Genomic DNA, 24,432 nt, shown 5'->3' on the forward strand with positions numbered 1-24,432 from the left:
TCTCTATTATGGATTTCTAATTTAAAGCCATTGTGGTCTGAGAGTAGACATTGTATGATTTCTATTTGTTTAAATTTGTTAAGGTGTGTTTTGTGGACCAGAATATGGTCTATCTTGGTGGATGTTCCCTGTGGGCTTGAGAAGAATGTGTAATCTCCTGTTGTTGGATGAAATAGTCTGTGGATGTCAATTGTATCCAGTAGGTTGATGGTGCCATTAAGTGCTATTAAGTTCAGTTATATCCTTACTGATTTTCTGCTTGCTGTCTCTGTCCATTTCTGATTGTTAAAGTCTCCAGCTGTAGTATTGGATTCAACTACTTCTCCTTTTGTCAGTTTTTGCATCATGTATTTTGACACTGTTGTTAGGTGCATGTAATGTAAGGATTATTATGTCTTCTTGGAGAATTGACCCCTTTGTCATTATGTAATGCCCCTATTTATTCTGATAACTTTTCTCACTCTGAAGTCTGTTTTGTCTGAAATTAATATGAATATATTTTGATTAGTGTTAGCATGTTACCTCTTTCTTCATTTGCTATTAATCTACTTGTGTGTGTATATTTAAAGTGGGTTTCTTAAACAACTTATAGTTGTGTCTATCAACTTACAATTTTTAATTTGTATATTTAATTTGTGTATTTTCAAAGTGATGTGTGATAGAGTCAGGTTAAATTCTACCATATTTGCATTATTTTATTATATTTGTTGCCCTTGTTTTTTGTTACATTTCCTATCTTTCACTCTTTTTCTGTCTTTTGTGGTTTTTATTGAGCATTTTTAATTTTCTATTTTCTCTCTTTTCTTAGCCTATCAGTTGTACCTTTTTTTTTACTTTTTTAAATGGTTGCATTGGAGTCTGCAATATTCATTTGCAATGAATTCAAGCCCACTTTCAAATAACTCTGTGCTGCTTCGCAAGCAGTATGAGTACTTGTAATAACAAAATAATATTTATTTCTCTCTCCTGTTCCTTGTATCATTGCTGTCATTCATTTCTGTTGTACATGAGCATTGTAAGTATATGTAACACACACACACACACAAAAGCATAAAATGATCAAATACGTTGTTTTTATTTTAAATAGTTATTTGTTAAATCAATTAAGAATAGCAAAAATAATAGTTTTAAGTTTACTGCCATTCCTTCTCTGATGCATTGCCTTTCTTTCTGTAGACTGAATTTCTGATCTATATTATTTTCCTTCTCTCCAAAGAACTTTTTAAAAACATTTCTTGCAAGGCACATCTACTGGCAACACATTCACTCAATTCTTGTTTGTTTTAGAAATCTTTATTTATGCTTCACTTTCGAAGGATAATTTCACAGGGTACAGAATTCTAGGTTGTTAGATTTTTTCTTCTGTCAACACCTTAAATATTTCACTTCACTCTCTTGCTTGCGTTTTCTTTTGAAAATTCAAATGTAACTCTTTTCCTTTGCTCCTTTATAGGTAACGTGTTTTTTCCCCTTTGGCTTCTTTCAGGATTTTTTCTTTATCTTTTATTTTATGTAGTTTGAAAGTGCTATACCTCAGTGTCATTTTTCTGGCATCTATCCTGCTTGTTGTTTTCTGAGCTTCCTGCATCTGTGGTTTGGTGTCTGAGAATAATTTGGAGAAATTCTCAGTTATTATTGTTTCAAATATTCCTTCTGTTCCTTTCTTTCTTCTCCTTCTAGTATTCCTATTACATATGTATCATCGCCCCACAATTCTTGCTTTGAAGTTGTCCTACAGTTCATGGATGTTCCATTATGGTTTTTTTTTTTTTTTTTTTTTTCCTGTTTGCTTTTCCGTGGTGGAGGTTTCTATTGAGACATCCTCAAGCTCAGAGACTGTCTTTCCTCAGCTGTGGCCAGTCTCCTAGTAAGAACATCAAAGGCATTCTTCATTTCTGCTACAGTGTTTTTGATTGCTAACATTTCTCTTCTGGCTCTTTATCTTTGCTTATATCGCCCATCTGTTCTTACATGCTGTCTAGTTCATACATTGAAGCCCTTAGCATGTGGATCATGGTTGTTTTGTATCCCTGGTCTTACAAATCTAACATCAGTTGCCACATCTCAATCTGGTTCTGATGCTTGCTCTGTCTCTTCAAAGTGTGGCGTTTTTTTGACTTTCAGTATGTCCTGTGATATTTTCAGACATGAAGGACTGATGGACTGGTAAACAGAACTGCTGTAAATAGGCCTTTGGTGCTGTGGGGGCCTTTGATGCTGTGGGGGCCATGCGGCCACAAATATTCTATAGTCCTGGGATCAGGTCTCAGTCTTTCATCTAGGCTGTGCCCCTGGCCTGTGAAGTTCCCCAGTGCTTCTCAGTTTCACCCACTCCTCTGTAGGTGAGACAGGATGGCTACAGTGGGCTGAAGTTGGGTATTTCCCTTGCCCCAGTAGGTAAGGCTCTCATAAAACCCCAATGGGGGCCAGATGTGGTGGCTCATGCCTGTAATCTCAGCATTTTGGGAGGCCAAGGCAGGCAGATGACTTGAGGTCAGGAACTCAAGACCAGCCTGGCCAACATGGTGAAACCTTGTCTCTGCTAAAAATGCAAAAATGAACTGGGTGTAGTGGCACACACTTGTAATCTCAGCTACTTAGGAGGCTGAGGCAGAAGGATCGTGAGACTCTGTCTCAAAACACACACACACACACACACGCACAACACCCCAATGGGTGAGGCTCTGGTTAACTGGTTTATCCTGTATGTGGAGCTTATTGAGCACAGAATGCTCTGGCATGTTTCACAGTGGTTCCTCTTCCCCTCCCCCTGCCAGAAGCATGAGTGGATTTTTCTCTGATACTCACTATGAAGACTTAGTGGAGCTGCTCCTTGAGGCACAATTCACAAAGGTGTGGGGCCCCCCAGTGACTGGGCCCCTGCAGTTCTTACCTGTCAGGCTGTCCACACTGAACCTCCAGCACGCATCATTTACAGTTCAGGCTCTCCTAACCCAGCACTGCTTCCCACGGAGGCTGCTGCTCGGGGATTTCTGGTATTTCCCTATTGATCTCTTCAATTTGGGGGGCAGCAGTTTGCCCTGTGACCTCAGTTCTCTCTTACAGATCGAAGAAGAGGAGTTGCTTTTTCAGTTTGTTCAGCTTTTTTACTCGTTAAGATGGAGTGGTGACTTTCAGCTTCTTACATTCTAGACTGGGAGCTGGACTAAATGACAGTTACTGTGGTGGTTGTATTTAACTAAAGAGCCCCAGACACTGTTTTATTTCATTCGTCTTCGTATCAAGGAACATTTATGTTATTTAATTTTTTTAGCCTAAATGTAGAAATTTACAATTTGCATGTATCCATGGTCCCGGCTGTCGACTGTACTTGTAAACTATGATCCTGCCATCGCAGGTATCCGTCCCTTTCACTGTTGCATTGCCTGGAAATCAACTTTCTTTACAAAAGAAAAGTATATTGATATTTGGTTTTTTTGATATTTGGTTTTTCAACATTTAAAAAAATTTCAGAGTGGAAATATACGTGTCGTTTAGAAGCACAAGAAAATTGCATGCTCATAAGACAGTTCTCTTATGAAACTGTTAAATACTTGGTATTCACTGAGATTATTTGAAAAATAGGAAAGAAAAAAATAAATATAAAAGTATTCTACCTCTTCTATCTCCTAGAATTATCCATTCTTTAAATTTTGGCATATATATTTTCAGACTTTTTCTAAGTGTATGTATATATATATATATATATTTAAAATATTTTAACCAAAAATAGTAAAATTAATGATGACATTCCACTTTATGGACACCGTGCAAATGGGTTTGTATCTTACTTTGCTTTTTTCATTTAAAAATAACTATTAAGTCCGCTAAGTAAATTACAGTACATTCATATAATGGAATTTCACTGTGTAGTTAGTGAGGGAGATCTGTATGTACTGTCACTAAATGACCTTTAGACTAAATTAAGTGGAAAAAGGCAAGATACAGAAAAGTGTGGTGAGTTCGCTACCATTTATATCTTTCTAAAAGATATGTATGTTTGTGCATGTATATATATACGTACTTGAGGAGAATATCTCTGTACTTCTGGAAGGCTCTACAAGAAACTTTCTGGCTGGGCATGGTGGTTCATGCCTGTAATCCCAGCACTTTAGGAGGCTGAGGTGGGAGGATCACTTGAGCCCAGGAGTTTGAGACCAGCTTGAGCAGCATAGTGAGACCTTGTCTCTACAAATAATAATAAACAAAATTAGCTGTGTGTGGTGGCACACGCCTGTGGTCCCAGCTACTCAGGAGGCTGAGTGGCAAGGATCACTTGAGCCTGGAAGGTCAAAGCTGCAGTGAGCTGTGATCGTTCCACTGCACTCCAGCCTGGGCAACAGAGCAAGACCTCATCTCAAAAATATATAAATAAGTAAACAAAAAGAAACTTATTAATGATTGCTTTGTGGAAGGTAAGCTTAAATACCAGAGATCAGGACTGGGATTCGTTTTTAAAATTTATTTTATTTTATTTTATTTTATTTTATTTTATTTTTTGGGACAGTGTCTCACTCTCACCCAAGCTGGAGTGGAGTGGCACGATCTTGGTTCACTGCAACCTTCGTCTCCCGGTTCAAGAGATTCTCATGCCTCACCCTCTAGAGCAGCTGGGATTACAGGCACATGCCACTGTGCCCTGCTATTTTTTTTTTTTTTTAATAGAGACAGGGTTTTGCCATGTTGGCCAGACTGATCTCGAACTCCTGGCCCCAAGTGATCTGCCTAACCTGGCCTACCAAAGTACTGGAATTACAGGTCTGAGCTACTGTGCCCATCCTGCTTTTTGGATTTTTTATTTATTATTATTATTTTTTTTTTTTGAGATGGAGTCTTGCTCTTGTCACCCAAGCTGGAGTACAGTGGTAAAATCTCAGCTCACTGCAACCTCTGCCTCCCGGATTCAAGCAATTCTCTTGTCTCAGCCTCCCAAGTAGCTGGGACTACAGGCACGTGGCACCATGCCTGGCTAATTTTTGTATTTTTAGTAGAAACGGGGTTTCACCATATCGGCCAGGCTGGTCTTGAACTCCTGACCTCAGGTGATCCACCCACCTCGGCCTCCCGAAGTACTGGGATTACAGGCATGAGCCACCGTGCCTGGCCTGTTTTTTGAATTTAATATTAACATTTCTCTTTTAATTTCCATTATTTCTCTCCTATATCATTTTTAATGACTGAGTGTATTCCATCAAATGCACAATACTGTAATTTATTTAACCCGTCCCTTTTTGCTTTGCATTTGTCTTTAGTTTTTCTCTAGTTTAACAAACACTATAATGAATGTCTTCAGTGACAAATCTTTCTGCACACTTGATTTTTCTTAGAATACAGTTCCTAGAAGTGGTATTGTTAGCTCAGAGGTTGCACAGGCTTCCAAGGCTTTGATATTTGATAGGAATCACCAAAGTGCCTGCCCTACATTTATATCCCCACCAGAAATGGGAAAATGCCTGTTCCGTGCATACTGGCCAACACTGTGAGTTGGCTTTATGTTTCTCATTGCTAATTTGACAGGCAAAAGGAACAAAAGGGGACTCTTCCTGTGTTTAAAACTGTGTTTCTTTGATTAATGGCCAGGTATGCCATTTTAAAATATGTTGAATGGAAATTTGTTTTTCTTTTTTCAAGAGTTCCCTGATTTTTGGCCTTGGCCTGTTTTTCTCCTGAGGTATTTGTCTGCCTTTCCACTGTTTGTTAAAGTCTTTATATAGTAAAGACGTTAAGCCTTTGTCTCTCATGTATCCTGCAAGTACTTTTCTAGTTTATTTGCCTTTTTGCTTTGTTTCTGCTATTTTTAACATCAAGTATTTAGTTTTGCTATAGCCAAATCTTTGTTATCATACCTTGAAATACATTCCCCCGTTCAAGATTAAACATCTATTCATATTTTCTTCTTGGACATTCAAGTTTAAATCTTATGGAATGAATTTTGGCATATACAGTGGATTAGAGAACTAATTGTATTTTTTTAATGATTAGCCAATTGTAGTCACATTTTCTAACTGATTATTACCGGTATATGAAAAAGTCAATGGTTTTTATGTATTTATCCTAAAATTGGCAGCCTTTCTTAAATTCTTATTCTAATATTCACTTGCTTCTGTATTTTTCTAGGTCGAATTATATACCCTTCTTTCTAATATGTATACTTCTTGTCTTATTTTTCTATTTATTTGGCTCTAATTTCTAGACCAGTGTTAGATACCAGTGTGGATAGCATGGTATTTTCTTTAAAAAAAAAAAAAAGAAAGAAAGAAAGAAAGAAACAAAATTAATCTGGTATTTTCTTCTTTTTGTTTTTAACTTCTATAAAATTAAATTTCTATCTCATGATATTTTGCTGTTCTGACTGCTCTGACATGTGGGAAGCCTTTGGTTACCTCTCCCTTTATGTGATCAGCGAAGCCTCAGGCTCTTAGGCTGATCTGAGCTGGGCCAATCATGTCTTGGGCCTCTGCTGGTGGTGAACTTGAGAGGCAGGTCAGTCACAAGAGTTCTGGAGCATTCTGTGAGTGCCTCCCCCAAGCCAGGGCTCCATTCTAGTGCCCTCGTGGTGATTAGAAAAGCCCCCCCGCCACACTCTGCCGGGCGCGGTGGCTCACGCCTATAATCCCAGCACTTTGGGAGGCCGAGGTAGGCAGATCATGAGGTCAGGAGATCGAGACCATCCTGGCCAACATGGTGAAACCCCGTCTCTACTATAATACAAAAAAAAAAAAATTAGCCGGGCGTGTTGGTGCACACCTGTAGTCCCAGCTACTCGGGAGGCTGAGACAGGGGGATCGCTTGAACTCAGGAGGCGGAGGTTGCAGTGAGCCGAGATTGGGCCATTGCACTCCAGTCTGGCGACAGAGCGAGACTCCATCTAAAAAACAAAAAAAAAAAAAAGAAAAGAAAAGAAAACAAAGAAAAGCGCCCCCACACTCACAGCTGAGCGTTGCTGGAGGGATGCTCTGCTAAATGCCCCCAGACGTGAGGCTGACTTTTGGGCCATGTGAAGTGATATGATGCTCTTAGAATGCTTTTTACGTTTTCTGGCCTATAATGTCAGTTGGAAAAAGTGGCATTGTAAAGCCATAAATCTTTTTGGTCTGGGTGTTTTTGAAGCTGGGGTTTGGGGGAGAGGATGGGGAAAGTGAAGGCGGTGACTGCCTCTGGTGGCCCCCATGCTCTACTTGTTCTCCTGGGAGAGAGCGGTTTGGAAGAGGCGTGGGAGGAGCTTCCCAGCACAGAGCCAGGCCTGCCCTCTTTCTGTGTGATCCCAGATGGGCTGTCCAGCTCTGTTAGATCAATGCTGCCTCACCTCGAATGGACACCAAACCCTATGGCCCCCTCGGCTCCCGGTGAAGCAGTTTTCTCTGATGATTTCATGGACCCCACCAGCCTAAAACATCTCTTCCTCTGACCCCAAAAGAGGCCTGTAAGTCCCGAATTGCTGCTTTGCATTAGAGCATTAGAGGCTCCTTGAAAAGGCAGGTGGCACACTCAGCTCTGACGGGCTTCTCCATGAGGCCACTCTTGGCCATCTCCTCCTTAGCCTGTTAAAGTCACACATGGGCCAGCTGGTCTAGCAGAGAACAAATAACGGGGGCAGTGTAGCTGACAGGCCTTGGGGCGTTCCATGATGCACCTGGCTGCCGAAGGAAGGATGGTTCTGGAGGAGGGAACAGAGGTTTACCAAAGGCTCTTGGAGTGACACCCATCTTGCCCAGGCCATTGCTGTGGTGGTCTCTCTCTCTTTCTCTTTTTTTTTTTTTTTTTTTAAGATGGAGTCTCGCTCTGTCACCCTGGCTGGAGTGCAAAGGTGCGATCTTGGCTCACTGCAACCTCTGCCTCCGGGGTTCAAGAGATTCTCCTGCCTCAGCCTCGCAAGTAGCTGGGACTATAGGCGCGCACCACCATGCCCGGCTAATTTTTGTGTTTTTAGTAGAGACTGAGTTTCACCATATTGGTCAGGCTGGTCTCAAACTGCTGATCTCAGGTGATCCACCCACCTTGGCCTCCCAAAGTGCTGTGATTACAGGCGTGAGCCACCGTGCCCGTGGCCTCCCAAAGTGCTGTGATTACAGGTGTGAGCCACCACACCTGCCCGTCTGTCTCTCATGACACTTGCTGCAGCTGTTATCTCCCTCCCCCAGGGCTCCTCTCTGGTCACATCCCCCTGTGAGTCCCCATCTCTCCTCTGTCCTTTTCCTCTCCCTCCCTCCCTCCTTCCCACACTGCCCTGCCCTTTGTCTCTGTGTCTCCTGGCACCTGTGACAATGTCCTGAGTATTTCCTTCCTCGATGGCTTCCCATCTCCCAGTCTCAACTCCCCGGAAAGCCTGCCTTTCCTCCTTGCTCCCTGCCTCTTCCTTTCTCCTTCCATCTGTTTCCACTTTGTGCATTTGTACTTGGTATTGTTCAATATTCCAAAGAATTTAAGAGGGTTATTGAAAGCTTTATGTGCCCACGACTCTAAATAAATGTAGTTGGATTGGGGTTTTTTTTTGTTCTTGGATGGAGCCAGAATCTTAAAGCCTTTTCTGTTTAGCTGAATTTATTTTTATTCCAAATATTTTTTTTCATTAAATAAATAATAGAAGTTCCATTTTAAAGTCCTAACTGTATGGTACATTGCCAGGCTTTCCCATTTGGGGCTTTTTGCAGCTATTATCAGTAGTGTCAGAAAGAGAGGGTTCTGGCCGGGTGCAATGGCTCACACCTGTAATCCCAGCACTTTGGGAGGCCAAGGCGGGCAGATTGCCTGAGCTCAGGAGTTCAAAATCAGCCTGGGCAACATGGCGAAACATCGTTTCCACCAAAAAATACAAAAATTAGCTGGGTTTGGTGGCACATGCCTGTAATCCCAGCTAATCGGGAGGCTGAGACAGGAGAATTGCTTGAACCCGGGAGGCGGAGGCTTCAGTGAGCTGAGATTGTGCCAGTGCACTCCAGCCTGGGTAGCAGAGCGAGACTCCGCCCCTCCCTCCAAAAAAAAAAGAAAGAAAGAGAGGGTGCTGCTGGGTGAAGATGTCAGATACCTGCATGGATGATGCACTCTTCTTGGACACATTCCTCAGAATCTCTTCCGAGCCTCCACAGTACTAACCAGTGTCTTGTTTCCTTTCGCATTGTGTGTATGTCCATGTGCTTGTGTCCACGTTGGACCCGGAACTGCAGGACGAGATTCTGACGGTGCTCAGGAGAGTGGATGAGAACTGGGCGGAAGGCATGCTGGGAGACAAGGTCGGGATCTTCCCGCTCCTGTACGTGGAGGTAAGACTGTGCCGCCCCCCTGCGTTTGGCTCCTTCTTGCCCACCCTTGTTTCACTACAGTGGGGTCACCTGACGTTGAAACCCGTTTTCTGAGAGAGAAAGAGGATCCTCCACAATAGCCTGTAGCCAGAGAGCTGCTGGGTGTGGGCTTTGATTCACCTCACGGGGTCGGTGCTGTGAGCACTGCCTTGGCCAGTTTTCAGTGTTCTGTCCCAGGACCGGCTGCAAATCGTCTCGCCATGTGGGCAGTGACAGCAGGGCCCCCTTGTGCGCCTTCCCCGTTTTCTCAAGGGACCCATGCGCCTGGCACCCATGTTTCTGAAACCCCCACAAGTGCAGCTGCTCTTTTCTCATGAGCTCCAGAGGGGAAGAACCTGTCCCAAGGCAGCATTTTCCCTTCCCACTGCACACGGATTGGAAGGAACCGTTGCTGGCCGTCTGCAAAGTCCTCCTTGGACTCTGGGTTATTGGGTAACTTCCCTGCCTAAGAGGCACCACAGCAAAGGTGCTTTGAGGCTAATTCCAGACCTACTAATTTCTTTTCCCTTTTCTGTAACTAAAGCACCAGGTTTCTAGTGAGTATGTTTAGAGTAGCTGCTGCGCGGGGAGCATCTTAGCACATGTGTCTTTAAAACACCTGCTAGCGTCGGTCTGTGTGTGTGTGTGTGTGTGTAGGAGTATTTGCCTATGGCGTGTATGCCTGCCATTTGTCAGTGCAAGGCCACACGTGCACATTGGTGAGCTGACCGCATGCTTTCATTCCTGTAACCACCAGTGTCATCCCATAAGAGGGGCTTCAGTGGATGCTTCCTGAGTGCTTGTTGTGTGCCAGACACTTGTAAGTACTAGGTCATTTAACCTTCTCAGCGACAATGGCATATGAAAACTGTGAATGGCCCTGCTTTACAGATGAGCAGAGGTGCAGGAAGTTTATGTAGCATTCTCAAGGTCCTACAGCCGAGGAGTGGCAGAACCAGGGTTGGACCGTAGGCTTCTTGGCCCTAGACTCAGCCGGCCCTTCGCTCTCCTGCCCTCACACCATCTCCTGCCTCTCCACTGTCTCTGGCTGATGAACTGCAGTTTACTCAGCTCAGTGCTGGGCTCCATGTGTCCCCCCTGCCTAACACACTTAAGGGCTTCAGAGTTGGCACCGAAAGCCCACAGGTGACACGGCCAACTTTGCCATACCTACCAAGCAGTGTGCAGATACTTAAAGATGTTCGTTTAAAACATCTGTCAATTCCCCGTTGCCTGCAGGATAAAGTCCAAGTGCTTTAGGGTGGCATTCAAAGCCCTTTGCAGTTAGGCCGTAGTCTATTTTGCAGCCTTGTCTCTCTCATTTCTTACCCTCTTCCCCAAATATTCGGGACCAGTAGTTCTTGCACATTTAGTTTGAATGTGCTGCCCAAGCCATCTGAGGCCCTCCCACAGCCATGGCAGATGATTCACACACACACGCTGTCCTGTAAGATTCACATCTGCCCTCAACACTTTGTGAGTTTCCATGTATTTGCACATTTGCTTCAGCTTTTCTGTCCTGGTGCTTAAGACCAAAGAACTTAATGCCTGAATACCACTTACAGTGCTGTCCAGAAGTCAGAAATTTGAGTTCTTGGGCATTTTTTATCTGGCGAATTTTCTCCAGGCAAAATCTTACTGGGATGCCCATCATATACATGAATGTTCACAGAAACTTCATTACGATGGCCCCAAACAGCACACCACTCAAGTGTCCATCAACAGTGGGATGGCTGAGGAAAATGCAGTATATCCATACAATGCAATGCTAGCCCACCGTGGGTGTGAATGAAAGAGCATTTAAGGGCATAAACAAATCTCCAAGACAAATTTTTGAAAGAAGTTAGACATAAAAGTATATGCCGTATGGGTTTTTCAGGAGGTTCAAAAGCAGGCAGAGCTCCTCTGTTGTGACAGAAGTCAGAGCAGTGGTGACCTTGAGGATTCTGACCGGAAGAGGTAAGGAGGTTCTGGGCTGCAGAAGGGTTTCATGTCCCGATCTCGGGACGGCTGCACAGATTATGCAGCTGTGAAATGGTGTCCCGTTAAGGTTTGTGCACTTCTAACTGCAATTTCAAAAGCTAACAGCAAATCTTACAGGGCAGGTAAGATCTTGCCAAGGCAGCTGACAGCAGCAGAGGTGGCTGAAGCCTGCGTTGGGCCCCTCAGCCCCTCCTCTGGAAGAAGCTGTCAGGCGCCACTGGGAGTCCACAAGCGGGTTCAGGCCTGAGACTCAGTCCAGCAGGCTGTCATCTCTTCCTGGTTCCACAGGCACACTCAGAGACAAACGGAGGAGTCAGTTGCATCTGTGCCTGCCTGAGGCATGACTGCCTGTGGGTCTGAAAGCCACCTTAAAGCCCTCCTCCCTCAGGGCCGTGAGGAGGGCTCCACAGCCCCACCTGTGCCCGCACCCACTCACAGCTTCTGCCTCCACTCTTGAGCACAGCCCGTTCCACCCACCTGGATAGGAAGCCCTGGACTGTCCTTGAGGATCAGAGATGCAGACCTCTCCCTGAGCATCCGTGGGCAGGGGCCCCACTGCCCCTCCTGCCCCTTCCTGAGATGGCTGCCCATGCAGTGCTGGCCCCACGTCACACACCCATAACCTGGCGGCCTCGGCTCTGACACAGGCCCTGGGGCTCTCAGCAGCCACTGAAGACCAGCCTGAACAGCTGTTTCCTGGGACTTTTCATTCCTTTTGTAGTTACTGCATGCACCCCACACACCGCATGGATCCTGATGGATCAGAAAGTCCTGGTTCGGCCCAAACTGCTTCCCTCTGGGAGGCCGCACAGGCATTTGAGGTGGGAGCTTGGGGGTTTGACAGGGTTCCTGAGAGAGTCAGACCCACCTGCCAGGAGGGAGCCTGGAGCCTCTGTTCTGGGCTACTGCGCAGGCAGCTGGCACCGTCCGAGTGATGCTTGTCCCCTGGTGCATGAAGGAATGCAGCAGACCCGTCGCCTCACACTAGAGGGTATCTTCTTTCATGCTCACTAAGCTTGGATTGCACGAAGGTCCCCTCCACAGCCGCTCCAGCTGGGATCCGCGGGCACCCGGCAGGGTTCTGCCCAGCACACAGCTGCCCTGTGGGCTTCACCGAGGGACTCCCACCTCGCCTGGCCTCACCTGGCCTCAGCCTGCCGTCAGCGCGGTGCAGGCCATGATGCTAAGCCCATGGTGGATCTTACAAAGTAAATGTGAGTGTGCCCTGCACAGTGCTCTCCCTCCGTGGCTGTGTCTCCGCCTGGACCTGCCAGTGGCACCGTGAGCTGAAGGGCACACACCTGGCCTGGAGCCAGCCTGGCCTTGCACTGCTGCGGCTGCTTTTGGAGGAGGTGGACCCCGCCCTGGACATACCTACATTTCCCTCTGCTGTTCTGTAGAAATAATCCTGTCTCCACATCCCCTGGCGCCCACCTGCCACCGGCATTCATTCACCCATGAACTGGGCCTGCTGCCCCTGGGCACTGACCCCATTTGTGCTGTGCTCACCAGAGATGCCTCACTCCCTGCCCAGCTCTTCTGCCCACGGCTGCAGCCACCGTCCCATGCCCTGGAACCTGCCTTCTTGTCCTTTTTCTCCCATTGTTTTGCAAAAGGATGTGAGAAACTCTCCTGTGGCCGTCCCCACGCCATGATCCAGGACACATCTCCCTGACACCTGTTCATCAGATGCCAGCTGGGCAGCACCCCTTGCCAGGAGCCTAGGCTGACCCTGCCCCGGTGTCCACTCGGGCACAGAGAGGAGCGGGCCGGGCCTCTCACCCTCTGGAACTCTAGTCCAGCGGATGGGGACAAGAATTAAATCCAGACACTCCACAGGGCCTTTCTTCTGGGTCTTTAGTCCTTGAGGTTTTTCAGAATTTCAGAAGGCGCTTGTTCTAAGGGGAGTGAGGATGAGCCAACCCAAGGAATTCCTCCTCCCCAGTGGGCCAGAGTGGGGTGAACTCGCAGGAGGATGGCAGGTGAGGGACTCTGTCGTCCAGAGTTCTGCCCTCTCTGTAGCATGAGTGCCGGGGCTGAGTACCCTTACAGCCCCCCTCTCTTTTTGCACAGGGTCCAAGCCGACCTGCCTGGGGTCAGGCCTCAGCCCAGCCCCCGGCTGTTCCCTGAGAACAGGGCCCATTCCTCATAGGCCCTGATGACAGGACCATGAGCAGTTCAGGGTGATGTAGGCTTCAGAGCAGACCTGACTAGGCCCAGCTTGTCCTACATCACCTGCACATTGGGGGCATAGCCTGTGGTCAGCCCCTTAACCTCCTGAGCCTCAGTTTCCCCCCTCAAACAAGGGCAGTGGCAGACGTCTTGGGCTAGCCATGAGGCGTAGAGAAGATAAGAACACATAGGCCGGGCTGGCCGGGGCAGGCGGAGAGCACTGTTGTGTGCCGGTGGTGGTGGTGGTATAAATGTTTGTGGAGTGAAAGCTGCTCCTCAGTCCATTCCTGTATTCGTTGAAGATCTCCGTGTCATTCCTGAGCACTGAACACATTTGGCCTGATGTAGCTGAATGGGTTTGAAGGCAGGGCAGTTTCCTGCCTGAGTGAGGTTTGCAGCTGGATAATGTCAACAAAACCAGGACACAGGTCCAGGGTGTGGACGCTTAGGAGAGGCAGCCCTCTTGGAAGCTGTCGTTAAGGAGCGTTGTCAGAAATCAGCTTGGGTTGGAGAGACTTGGGGGCGGGACATAGGCTGCCTCTGGCTGCTCACACAGAGCCTGGGTGGGCGGCTTGCGTGGAGACTTAGAAGGCATGTTAGCAAATACACCAGTGACTCGTGTCTGCAGGGAAAACCTCCCCATGGGGCCAGAATCCTGATCCAAAGGTAGTTCAAAAAATGATGAAAGGCAGCAGACACAAGTGTCAAGCTCTGCCTCCACGTTGACAACATCAGTTGTCCAGGTAGAGTAATGGGGAGACCCGGATCTCAAGGAACCAACTGAAAAAGACCCCCCAGAAGTAGTGCTTTATTTATCCTGAATACGATATTCAGAAATTGGCTGCTCCAAGCGTTGCTGGTGTATGTGTGAGTGGTCACCTAGATAGACCTTCATGCCCCCACCCCACACACGCACATGGTGGCATCCCAAGGATCCTTAGAGACAGCCAGCATCTCGGCATTTCTGACAGTAAACGGGGGAGGAGGGACCCCTTCCTATGTTCCTCCAAGTTTCCGTGGTGAACAGTGACCATCCTGTGCCTAGACAGACCCGAGTCTGCAACGTGAGGACAGACACAGGGTGGGTGCGGAGCACCTGTCCCAGCAGCCGGCACACATCCCAGACAGGTCTGCTCCGGAAGGAACAGAGAACCGCTCAGTGTCCCGGCTATTTTACGGCCTTTGGATTTGGCTTAGGATGAAAAAGTAGGTGCCTTTCCCCGGGGGAAGGTCTAGAATTTGATTAGAGCTGTAACTGTTTATTCTTGGCATTTTCCATTGATTGTCTGCTTCTATTTGAGCAGATTTTCAGGAGCATGTGATGGGTGCATACTCCTCTCCACTTGGCTAATAAGAAGTGTGAAGCCTGAGGGTGTTGGACCTCTGTGGACCAGCAGGGAGTTGGTCTATGTCGGGAGATGCTGGAGCACGTGGTGAGCAATGGGTCACAGATGAGAGGTGGCGGTGGGGCCCAGCTGATGATGATGAGCCTCCTGGTCGTCCCAGTGTCTGCTAACTCAGATAAAGGCCATGGCAGCAGTGGCTGTGGTAAGATAACCCCAGGATCTGGGGAAGAAGCAGAGCTGCAGGGGGCAGAAGGTTCAGATTCTGTGACGCCAGACCCATGCCTTGGTCTGATGTCAGCATGCTTGTGCCTTAGTTGGGTGTTGAATGAATATGGTGTGGTGTTCGAGAAAATTGTGGATGGAATGCTATTTATAGATCCTGGAAAAAATAATGGCAGCCAAAATGAAAATCCTTATTTAGCGAAATAATATAATACCCAGAAAAACAGCAGGAGTTCCCGCTGATGGCCGTTTCCCATTTGAGAGTGCTTATCTTCAGCACAATGATGATAGCATGCATCATCAGACCACTGGGTTCTAAGCCTCGGTGGATGCAGCAACATCAAGCTCCTCAGTTCCTCCTGCTCCTGTAGCACAGGTGCCTCCTTGTCACTTTATCTTTTACAAAGAGAGGCTATTTTGAACCTCTGCCTCTTAAGTATGCTGTTGAGACGTGTGGTGATGACTCAAAGGCACCACAGCTCTCATTGGGAGTGGATAGCTCTGGCATTGTTGTTAATTGTGCACACTCTGCGTTCTGCACCACCTCAAAGTAGTGAGCAGCTCTGCCGTGGTTGGATTTGCCATTTCACCTTGGTCTTGAAGGTTTTCAGCCCTTGCCTGGGCCAGGCGGGATGTGTTCAGAGAGAAAGAGAGGAAGGATGTGACTTCTAATGAGAGCCGCGAGGGAAGTATTTCAGGTGCTGAACTGAGTCTCCTCTCTCCTCCTCAGCGCCTCCAGACCTATCTGATCCTGTGGTCTGGGTGGGTTCACCCACCAGCTTGCACTCTGGGTCAGGGAGCTGGCTCATATTCACTGTCCTGGTCTCTGCCTTCCCCACCCCTTTCAAAGACCCCCTCAGCTTCTCAAAGAGAAACCCAGCATGCCAAGAACCACACAGGCAGTGGGAGAGGGATGGAGGGATGGGGGCTCTAGTTCTCAGCTCCCAGTTGACCTTATGCATCCCCACCTGAGATGGGATTGGAACGCCTCCGACTCTTGGTCTTGCCTGTGAACTGGAGGCCGCGTAGGCTTATGGAGCTGTGTGATGCTTCTGAGGCACCCTCCTGGTTCTTTGCATGCCTGGTAATTTTCAGCTGGTTACTGACTTTGTGAATTTTACTGTTTGGTGTACTGGACATCCTGGCATTCCTACAAATGTTCTTGAGCTTTGTTTTTTGTTGAGTTGCTTAGATTCAGTTTGGTGCTTTTGAGGCTCGCTTTGAGGCTTTGTTAGGCAGGGCCAGGAAAGCCTTTCATATGGGGCTAATTTCTCTACTTCTGAGGCTATAACCTTCTCTACTCCATGCCCCGTGATTTATGAGGCTTCCACTCTGGAAGCTGGGAATGAAAACTATTCCTGGCTTTATATGAGCCCAGAGATTGCTCTGCCTTTTCCTCATGGGCGGTTCTTTCCCCAGTGCTGGATAGTTCCCTCAAATGAATGCCCTGATCAGCTGTCAGCTGAAGACTCCGGGGGACTTTCTACAGATCTCCAGGACTGTCTCTCTCTGCCGCTCCCTCCTCTCCAGAACTCTAGCCTGCATCCTGTAGCCACTGTGGCTCCCCAGACCCAGAACTCTGTCTTCTCAATGCAGGGAGAGGCTGGAGAACCCAGAGACAGTAACAGAGCCCATGTCATGGGCTCCTCCACTCTTGGCGATTGCTGTCCTGTGCGTTCTGCTGTCCCATGTCTGCAAATCTTGTTTCATAGATTTGTTTCAGTGTCTGGAGCAGGAGGGTAAAAATGATTCCCATCATTTCATCTTGGCTAAGCAGATGTTAGCCAGTGATGCTTTAGGAATTTTGAAATAAGGGTCAGAGGTTCCCCAGGGCTGAATCTCCCCAGTTTCAGTGCGAAAGTAATAATCCAGGACTTTTCCTTAGATGAGGAACTGGCAAATGCCTTTGAAGTCGTTGTTTACCATGGAGATGGGTTACAGCCAAGCTCCAAAGCCCATCCCATGGTCCCACTCTCCAGGCGAGCCCCTTGCATGTTTTCTCACTGCTGGTGTTCCCTACACTTCTTCTGACAGATGTGGCCGCTGCTTCTAACAGTCAGGACACCCTGATGATGTCACATCAGAAGGGATGTGAAAGTATGAAGGAAAAATACTCAGGAATGTCTTCCGAAGAAGGTTGGGGAAGGTGCAATTTTGTTTGAAGTTTCATTTTATTTTTCTTGCTTTTTGTCATCCTCTGTTTTTACAAGCTCCTGCAGCAGCGACAGCCTGTGGAAGGGATCCCCCAGCCTTAGTGTGGATGCCAGTCCTGCTTGCATTTCTGTGTCAGTGTGGACTGTGCCTCCAGGAATACTTTGTAAAGACCTCCCGCAGGTGAAGCCCAGTCACTGCCAAGAACACTGGGCAGGAAAGCCAGAGGCGGGGACCAGAAGGCAGGGACTAGGCAAGCACCAAGTTGGGTGTCTGCTGGAGGGTGATGTTGTGTCTGTGTCTGAACAGAGTGGTCCAGGAGGCAAATCCTTAGACCTATCAGGGAGAATAAGCAGTGGTCTTGCCTTCACCAACAACCCACTGGTTCCCCTTACCCTTCAATCGGATTAACGACATAAAGAAGTAAAAGAGTGTAAAGAAATGAGACAAGACTACATAAGAGGGAGACTCCACTTGCATTCATGGTTGGGGTCTGTACATTTTCTTGCTGTTATCTGACCCCCAAGGTGTGATCCACACATACATGGCTGTTAATTGTAGTTTGGCTTTGTTTATCTCCAGCAAAAATAGGTGGGTGCCTAGGTACCAGCTTGCCCTGATTTCTCTCTTCTTAAGTCTTTTTGAGCTTTTTGTGAAATTAACATCTTAGAATATCTCACATTCCATAGCTATTCCATAGCTGCTGGGAGTCTTGTTGCTGTGTTTGTTTTGTCTCCCTAAGCCCCTTTGAGGCCAGACCTGTAACGCACAATTGTTTCCCTTCTAGGTCCTAGCACAGTGTGGAGCCCAGGTGCTACCCTGTGCACCTGTGCAGTGTTGTTGGGTTGTGGTTCAGTGTTTTACAGAGCTCATGAAACATGAGGAATGCCCCACTGACCATCTCTAAACGGGTCTAAGCTGGGAAGCTTGCAGCAATTCTTGTACATCCATGGCAAGACAGCTTAGTAAGTTTTCGTGAAGCCCCTTGTCCTCACTGCCAGCCTCCCTGGGAGCTTCTTTGGGGACAGTGAGTAGCCCTGACTGCAGCCTGAGTGGCTCAGTCACCACTGGGACCGCAGCCCACCTTAAATGTTGTCACGGCCTGGCCAAGGGGCAAATGGAGCCTCGTGCCATAGTTCCTGAGGTTTGATCTCACGCTACCCACCTTAGCCAGGCAATCCCTGCCCACTGGATGCTCCCCACCACCTGCATAGGCAGACATCATACCTTTTAGGTTTCTCCCAAGACGTTGATGCTGGAGAGCCAGACACTAATTCAGGGCCTTTGGAGGCCCCAGCAGGGCATGCAGTGGTCCTCAGCACCTGTGCACTCAGCCTTGCCGGAAAGAAGCTGCATGCATGTTGACCAGCAGGAGTCGTTGCTGATTGCTGACTGTTTTGGTCACTAAAGTGGACTACCTGTGTTGGCTTTAAGCAGTAGTTGTGAAATTGTGTGTTAGGAAGAGGGCTTCCTCCATGAGTCTACCAAGTGGTCTACCACTTGCTGAGTTCAGAGCCTTGTCCTGATCTGGAAGCGATGATAGAAGGCTTAAGTGAGTCACCTTCTCAAGGGACTGCTCAGGACTGGAAGTGTGTCAGCTTAGGGGCAGCTGAACACCCAGGTGGCCCTGGGGCAGCTGCTGGAGCGTCTGGCCTGCGGCCGGTGGAAGTAACCGAGCTCCAACCTTGTGTCCAGACTGCTTCTCCCTCAGGCTCCAGCTGTCTTTCTGCTTCTCCTGTCACTCATGTGGGCAGTACACTTCCCACTGAGCAGGTCAATGGCAGGGTTACTTTTACACTTAACTTTAGCTCCTTGCCGGGCCCTGCTGGCCTCAGCATGCGCACCCACCCAATCCTAAGGAGACGGAGTTCTCACACTTGCCCTCTGCAGGGCATCTTGGGCTGTCCACATCCACCTGCCCTCCCTTCAGCGTGGCCATCACGGTGCCCTGACTCAGCTTCCCCCACCTCCCAGGCTTCCATGTTCTTGTCTTCCCTTTCATGTCTACCTTTCCCGCCTGAGTAAGTTAGGCTGTGGCTCGCAAACTTCAGTGAGCATTCGAGTGTTGTCAGAAAGGCCCCCAGGATGGCTAAATAGTAGAAAGGACAGCTTAACTGGTGACATCAGTTTGCAAACCAGGAATAGATAGTCTCTGACATGGAACGAAGCTGCTCTCCCTTCACAGAAGGGAAGGGCAGTTGGGTTTCATGGCTTGCAGGGTCTGTGTTACACAGTAGAATCATACATATTTAGCAGGTTTGTGGGAAAGCTATGCATATTTATAAGGGGAGCTGAGCGTGTGTGGAATGGGCAAACATGTACGTAACACACATCTCACATCACTTTAGGGTAGGGTTTCAGCATTGAAATGAGGTGGAATTTGGCTCTTTCCATCAACAGGTGAACTATAGGACACACACAGCCTGTGCACAGCCTCCATAAGCTGCTGAAACTGGCTTGAGGTCTGCAGTTGTTTATCAGAAAGGGTGTTTGTAAGGTCTGTCCTCTGTCCCATCAGAGCTGCAGTGGTCTGGGTAGTACCTATTGTTAGGGAGTTTAGCAAGAGTGTGGCTTTCCTTGTAGCCCAGGAATTTAGGAAGTTGCCATGCCAACCCATAGGTAACTTTGTTTCCTTAACCATAGGGTCTATCTTGGTTGCTAAAGGGACATCTGTTTTGGTTGCCGATCACACAAGTCATTGGGAAAGCTGCAGGCCCAGCCCCGGGGAGAGCCTGCTGCAGTGGGACTGACTCAGAGCCTGGGGCGGAGGCTGCCTGCACCAGGCCCACCTGCGCCCAGCCCACTGGCCAGCCCACCTCCCTCAGCAGCCCACCTTCCTCAGCAGCCCACCTCCTGACCCCCAACATGGTTGGCCTTTCCTCAGTCCTCATCTGCATGAACTCTCTACACTCAGCACATGCCCTTCCGTCTTGCAGCTGTGTCCCCAGGCCTCAGCAATCTTAAAACAGCCGCTCTGTCACCCCACACACAGCACCCCAGTCGTCTCCAGGACCTTCCTTTGGAACACCCAGCCCTGTCACATCCTCACATCCTTTTGGTGCATTCTAACATCCATCTGCCGTTGAATCTTCAGAACAGCCTTAGGGGAAGAGGAAGGCTGCATTCTCCTGGCGAGATGGACCAGCCAAGCCCCATCCAGGGCCTGCAGCCGATGAGCAGTTCCATGCCAGAATTTGAAGTTAGCACCCCCAACGTTCTCTGCTCTCAGGATTGCTAGTGCAGAAACAGTTGGCTGTTGGGTTATGAACCCTGCCCCAGTCTGACCTGCAGCTTCTCCTCCCACCATCTCGTTCTGTGGATTAATGTGTGGACCACACTCTTCCAGGCCCATGCTCACTTCTTTCCTGAGTGTTCTGATCACAACACTCAGGACTGGAGAGTGTGCCTGAACCTGGAGATGGGCCTCATGAAGTACCACCCACATTTAAAGAAGTTGGGAGGAAAACGGTGTCAGATTCCATGCAGTCCTGAGGTTGGGCCCTGGCTCCGAGGCACTTGTCCCTAGGCAGACCTTGTGAGTGGTTGCAGTTTTTCAGGTGACAGCATACTTAGCTGTGGAGAGATTTGGCACTGGGTGCCTATAGGATGACAGCAGCACTTCTTGGCTGAGATCCAGGGCTATGTTTGGTGCAGAAGAAACCACGTCTGATTTTTCAGCTGGAACCAAGCACACCCGTGTGGAGTCACTGGGAGGTCCTGGGGGACCCCAAACATCTCTATTCCAGACCAGCCCATCTTTGCAGGGAGCTCTAGCCTGCAGGTCTCGGTTGTTGCCTCACCCTTAGTTCTAGGACTTGGCAATGAATTATGACCAAGCTTGACACTTCGGGCCAGTTGGAAACGTTCTTCTCTTGTCTTCATGCTTCTCCTCCATGGTACCTTTTGTCAATACTTTCTGTTTCCAATGGAGAGGGTGCAGGGTGCTGCGGACTGAGGCATATTTAAGATTCAGGTCCAGGGAAATGCTCGAACTGTGTGTGTGCCCTATGGGGGGGACTTTCTGTAACCACCTGAATTCCACCTGTGATGCAGAATGAGAAACAGCAGTGACTCCAGCTTCATCTCGTTTCTGCTCAGCCGCCTCAGAGGAGCTCGGAGCTACTCTGTTGATTTTACAAACACCTCCCAAATCCTTGAAAGTGAGAGCAATTAAGAGTCTTAGTTTGAAGCTCTTGGGACATCAGCCGCATTTTCCAGGTGTCCTGCTTTCAGTGATCAGTGTGTCCTTGTACCCTTTAAGTAATTTCTCATCCCTCAGCCCCTTCCATCCTACCACCCTGCTGAGTCTCCAGTGTTTGTTAGGGAGAAGGTTCTGATGAGAGTCGAGAGGCTTCCTGGCTGCCACAAACAGTTCCTTCAGGGCCCTTACAAATGAAGGCAGCCCGTCCTTTCCAACTCTGCCTCCATCAGAGGGATCAGCGTTCTGGGATATTTGTGCTCTGGACTTCATCATAAATCAGAGATACATCAGGGCCATCGTCACCTGCCAGATGTGAGCAGCCACTTGTTCCTTCCACCTTAGGTTTCTGTTGGTGGCTTAGCCTTTGGTGGAAAGAGCAGGTCCCACTGCTGGGCAGTGCCCTCCCCACAGTTCCTTCCAGGCCACCTGGGGTCCCACGTTCATCCAGTCCTTAAGCACCAGCTGTGGGCCAGGCCCTGGGGATGAAGCCTGAATGAAGCAGAAGAGAACCCTGGCGACCACATCCACCAGGGAGGACACAACAGTGAAGAAAAGCAAGTCTGGAGGGGTTTCTACTCTCCACGGAGAAAGTAACACCAGGAGAGGAGGAAGGGCCTGGGAGGAGGGAACTGCAGTCTTCATGTCAGCGTTCTGGAACGTGGCTGGGGAAGCAGCCTTCGGGGAGGGGCAGGGAAAGAGCAGGTCCAGGGGTGGCCTGAGCTGGCCGAGGGACTCTAAGCCAGGGTGACCAAGCAGGCAGGTGGGAGGAGAGGGGTTGGGGCCAGCGCGGGAGTGGGAAACGGGCTTCGGGGGTTCCGCAGGTCACTCTGAGGACATTGGCATCTGCTCAGCGTTTGAGTCTGGGGTCTCTCTTCAAGGCCCCTTCTCTGCCCAGTGCTCGAGACCTTGTGCCTGTGTCCATAGACTCCTCCTGACCACGTCCTTTTCATTCCTAAGCCCACTCCTGCTTTGCTGAGGTGAACTTTGATAGTGTAAAATGCATGTGGAGAGAGCCTTCTAGACTAAAGGTTTTGAGCTCTGGTCGTAGGGAACCCACAGGGTCTTGGGCCCCTGGGGATGTGGGCAGAAGGCCTCAGGACAACTCCAGGCCCATGGTTCCTATGTGGCTTCTGAGAGTCCCACCTACCCCACAGTTCATTCTCACACAGCAGTGGAACCAGGCACCATTTCTGCAAAGTTAAGGAGGGTACTTCACTGTTGCTTAAAGCCACCAGTGGGGCCCATTGCTCTTAGAATAAATCCAGACTCCTCATTGCAGTCCACCCTGTGGGTCCACCCAACCTCACACCCTCCCTGCATGCCTGGCCTTGATCACGGTCCCGGCATGCTGGCCTTCCTCTGTCCCTTCTGTCCCTCTGACAGGCCAGGCCCCTGCCCACATTGGCATCAGACAGTCAAGAAGAGGCTCTGGCACAGCTCTGTCACTCCCTGTGCCTCAGGTTCCTCATCTGTGTAATGGGGGTAATAACTTCACCTACCTCCAAAGGTTCTTAGGAGGATTAAATTAGAGACATAGTGAAGTGCACAAAACAGTACACAAAGGGAGAACTATGTGTTAGAAATGATTGTTACCTTAATTGTAGTTTGGGGGCCCTGCACAACCCCAGTGTCACCTCCCATGTCACTGCAGAGAGCAGGAAGAAGCCCCCATGTCCTGTTGCAAAATTGCATTTGTTGTTTTTGAGGCTGCAATATGAATATCCAGTCCTCTTGAAAATACAGTTTGGAATAGTCTTAGGTTTCATTCAATGAAAGGAAACAATCACTTAGAGAATGAGTTTCCTTGAACCATCGGGGGCAAAGGAACCTGTCTGAAATAATCAGTGCTTTTGGGAAAGGGACAGCCAGTGTATTGTAGGCAGAGCCTGAGGTCAGCTGCTTGAGCATCAGAGGCAGGGAGCAGCCCACACAAGCACTCAGACCTCAAGGGGCTGGCCAGGCCGAAGCCCCTGTGTCCCAGCCAGCCAGGGAGGACTGTGTTATGGCTGCAGATTTATCCTGAAGCCACTGGACTGAGGTAGGGCCTGGCACCAGAAACAGAAAAATAAACACAGGAGGCCAAATTTACACCTCCGTAAAGTCTTTTGATGAACGTTTGCTTGAAACTCTGCTCTTCTTCATATTTGTTACTGGTAAATTTGCAACACGGTTCATCTGTTCACCTGTTATTAAACATGTTCCTTTGGGTTGAGTTGGGGTTTTAGTTGTGGCAATTTTGCATACCCTGTTCTTGGATCCAGCTGAGGGTGAGCTGGAATGGAAGTGCTAGCTTTAGGACTGGAAAATCTCAGAAGAATGTAGATTGGATCTGGAAACTAAGGAACGTGCATAGACCTCGGAAGAGAGGATCAAGGCTGCAAAGCCGACCGCCTTGCCTAGAATTGCTCCTTTGAACAGAGCTAGGGATGGAAGGAGGAAGTGACCCAGGCTTCCAGCCTTCTCCCCAGTCCCTGAGGATGGCCTAGCCCCTGTGGATCTCCCTATCCATTGGAGACGCATATTAGGTGTACAGGTACACCTAATATGAGCATGTACAGGTGACATTGTGTGTCGTCTGCAATTTGCTGGAAGCAGCAGGGAAGGGCAGGCCACACATGAAGCCAAAAGGACCAAACACCAGGGGGCCGCTATGACTGTTACAAGAAGTTTAAAAAAACAAAACAAAACTGTGGCGACTTGTGTGGCGAGTGCAGTCAAAAACAGTAGCTCAGCAGACGGGCTGTGCCTCAAACAACGTTATTTACAAAAACCGGCATCAGCTGGATCTTGGGCCTTGGTTTGCGGCCCTTGAGTGTGAGTCCTCTGCCCACCTCTTTGGCTTTCTGCTTCCCTTCCGTGTGGGCCTGGCTAATCCCTACCACTTCCTGAGCTCTTAGAGCTTCTCCTAGGGGCAGCCCCAGGATCCTGGCATCTCCCTCAGGAGTCAGTCCAGGTCTGTGTCCCCCTCAGCTGGTGGCTGTCACCTAGGGCTGGAAACCAAACTGCCCAAGGAAGAGGAAACTTTTGCTACACTTTGCCTGAAACGTCATGCTCTTAAAAAATGACCGCGTTCTCACAA

At 48.5% G+C, this 24,432-nt stretch overlaps 1 protein-coding gene across 4 annotated transcripts in view; it reads left to right on the top strand.

Annotated features, from left to right (window-relative positions):
• Positions 1-24,432, top strand: part of SH3RF3 (SH3 domain containing ring finger 3) — a 373,930-nt gene that overhangs the window by 230,942 nt on the left and 118,556 nt on the right. For 3 of the 4 annotated variants that reach the window (XM_045368867.2, XM_065526788.1, XM_045368869.2), the window contains exon 3: positions 9,165-9,260. The exons of the other annotated variant lie outside the window; for it this stretch is intronic. In XM_045368867.2, the coding sequence (XP_045224802.2) occupies positions 9,165-9,260 (96 nt within the window). The remainder of the gene's footprint in view (positions 1-9,164; positions 9,261-24,432) is intronic. 4 annotated transcript variants of the gene reach the window in all.

Source organism: Macaca fascicularis, chromosome 13, assembly GCF_037993035.2.
Source record: "Macaca fascicularis isolate 582-1 chromosome 13, T2T-MFA8v1.1".
Classification (NCBI taxonomy): domain Eukaryota; kingdom Metazoa; phylum Chordata; class Mammalia; order Primates; family Cercopithecidae; genus Macaca; species Macaca fascicularis.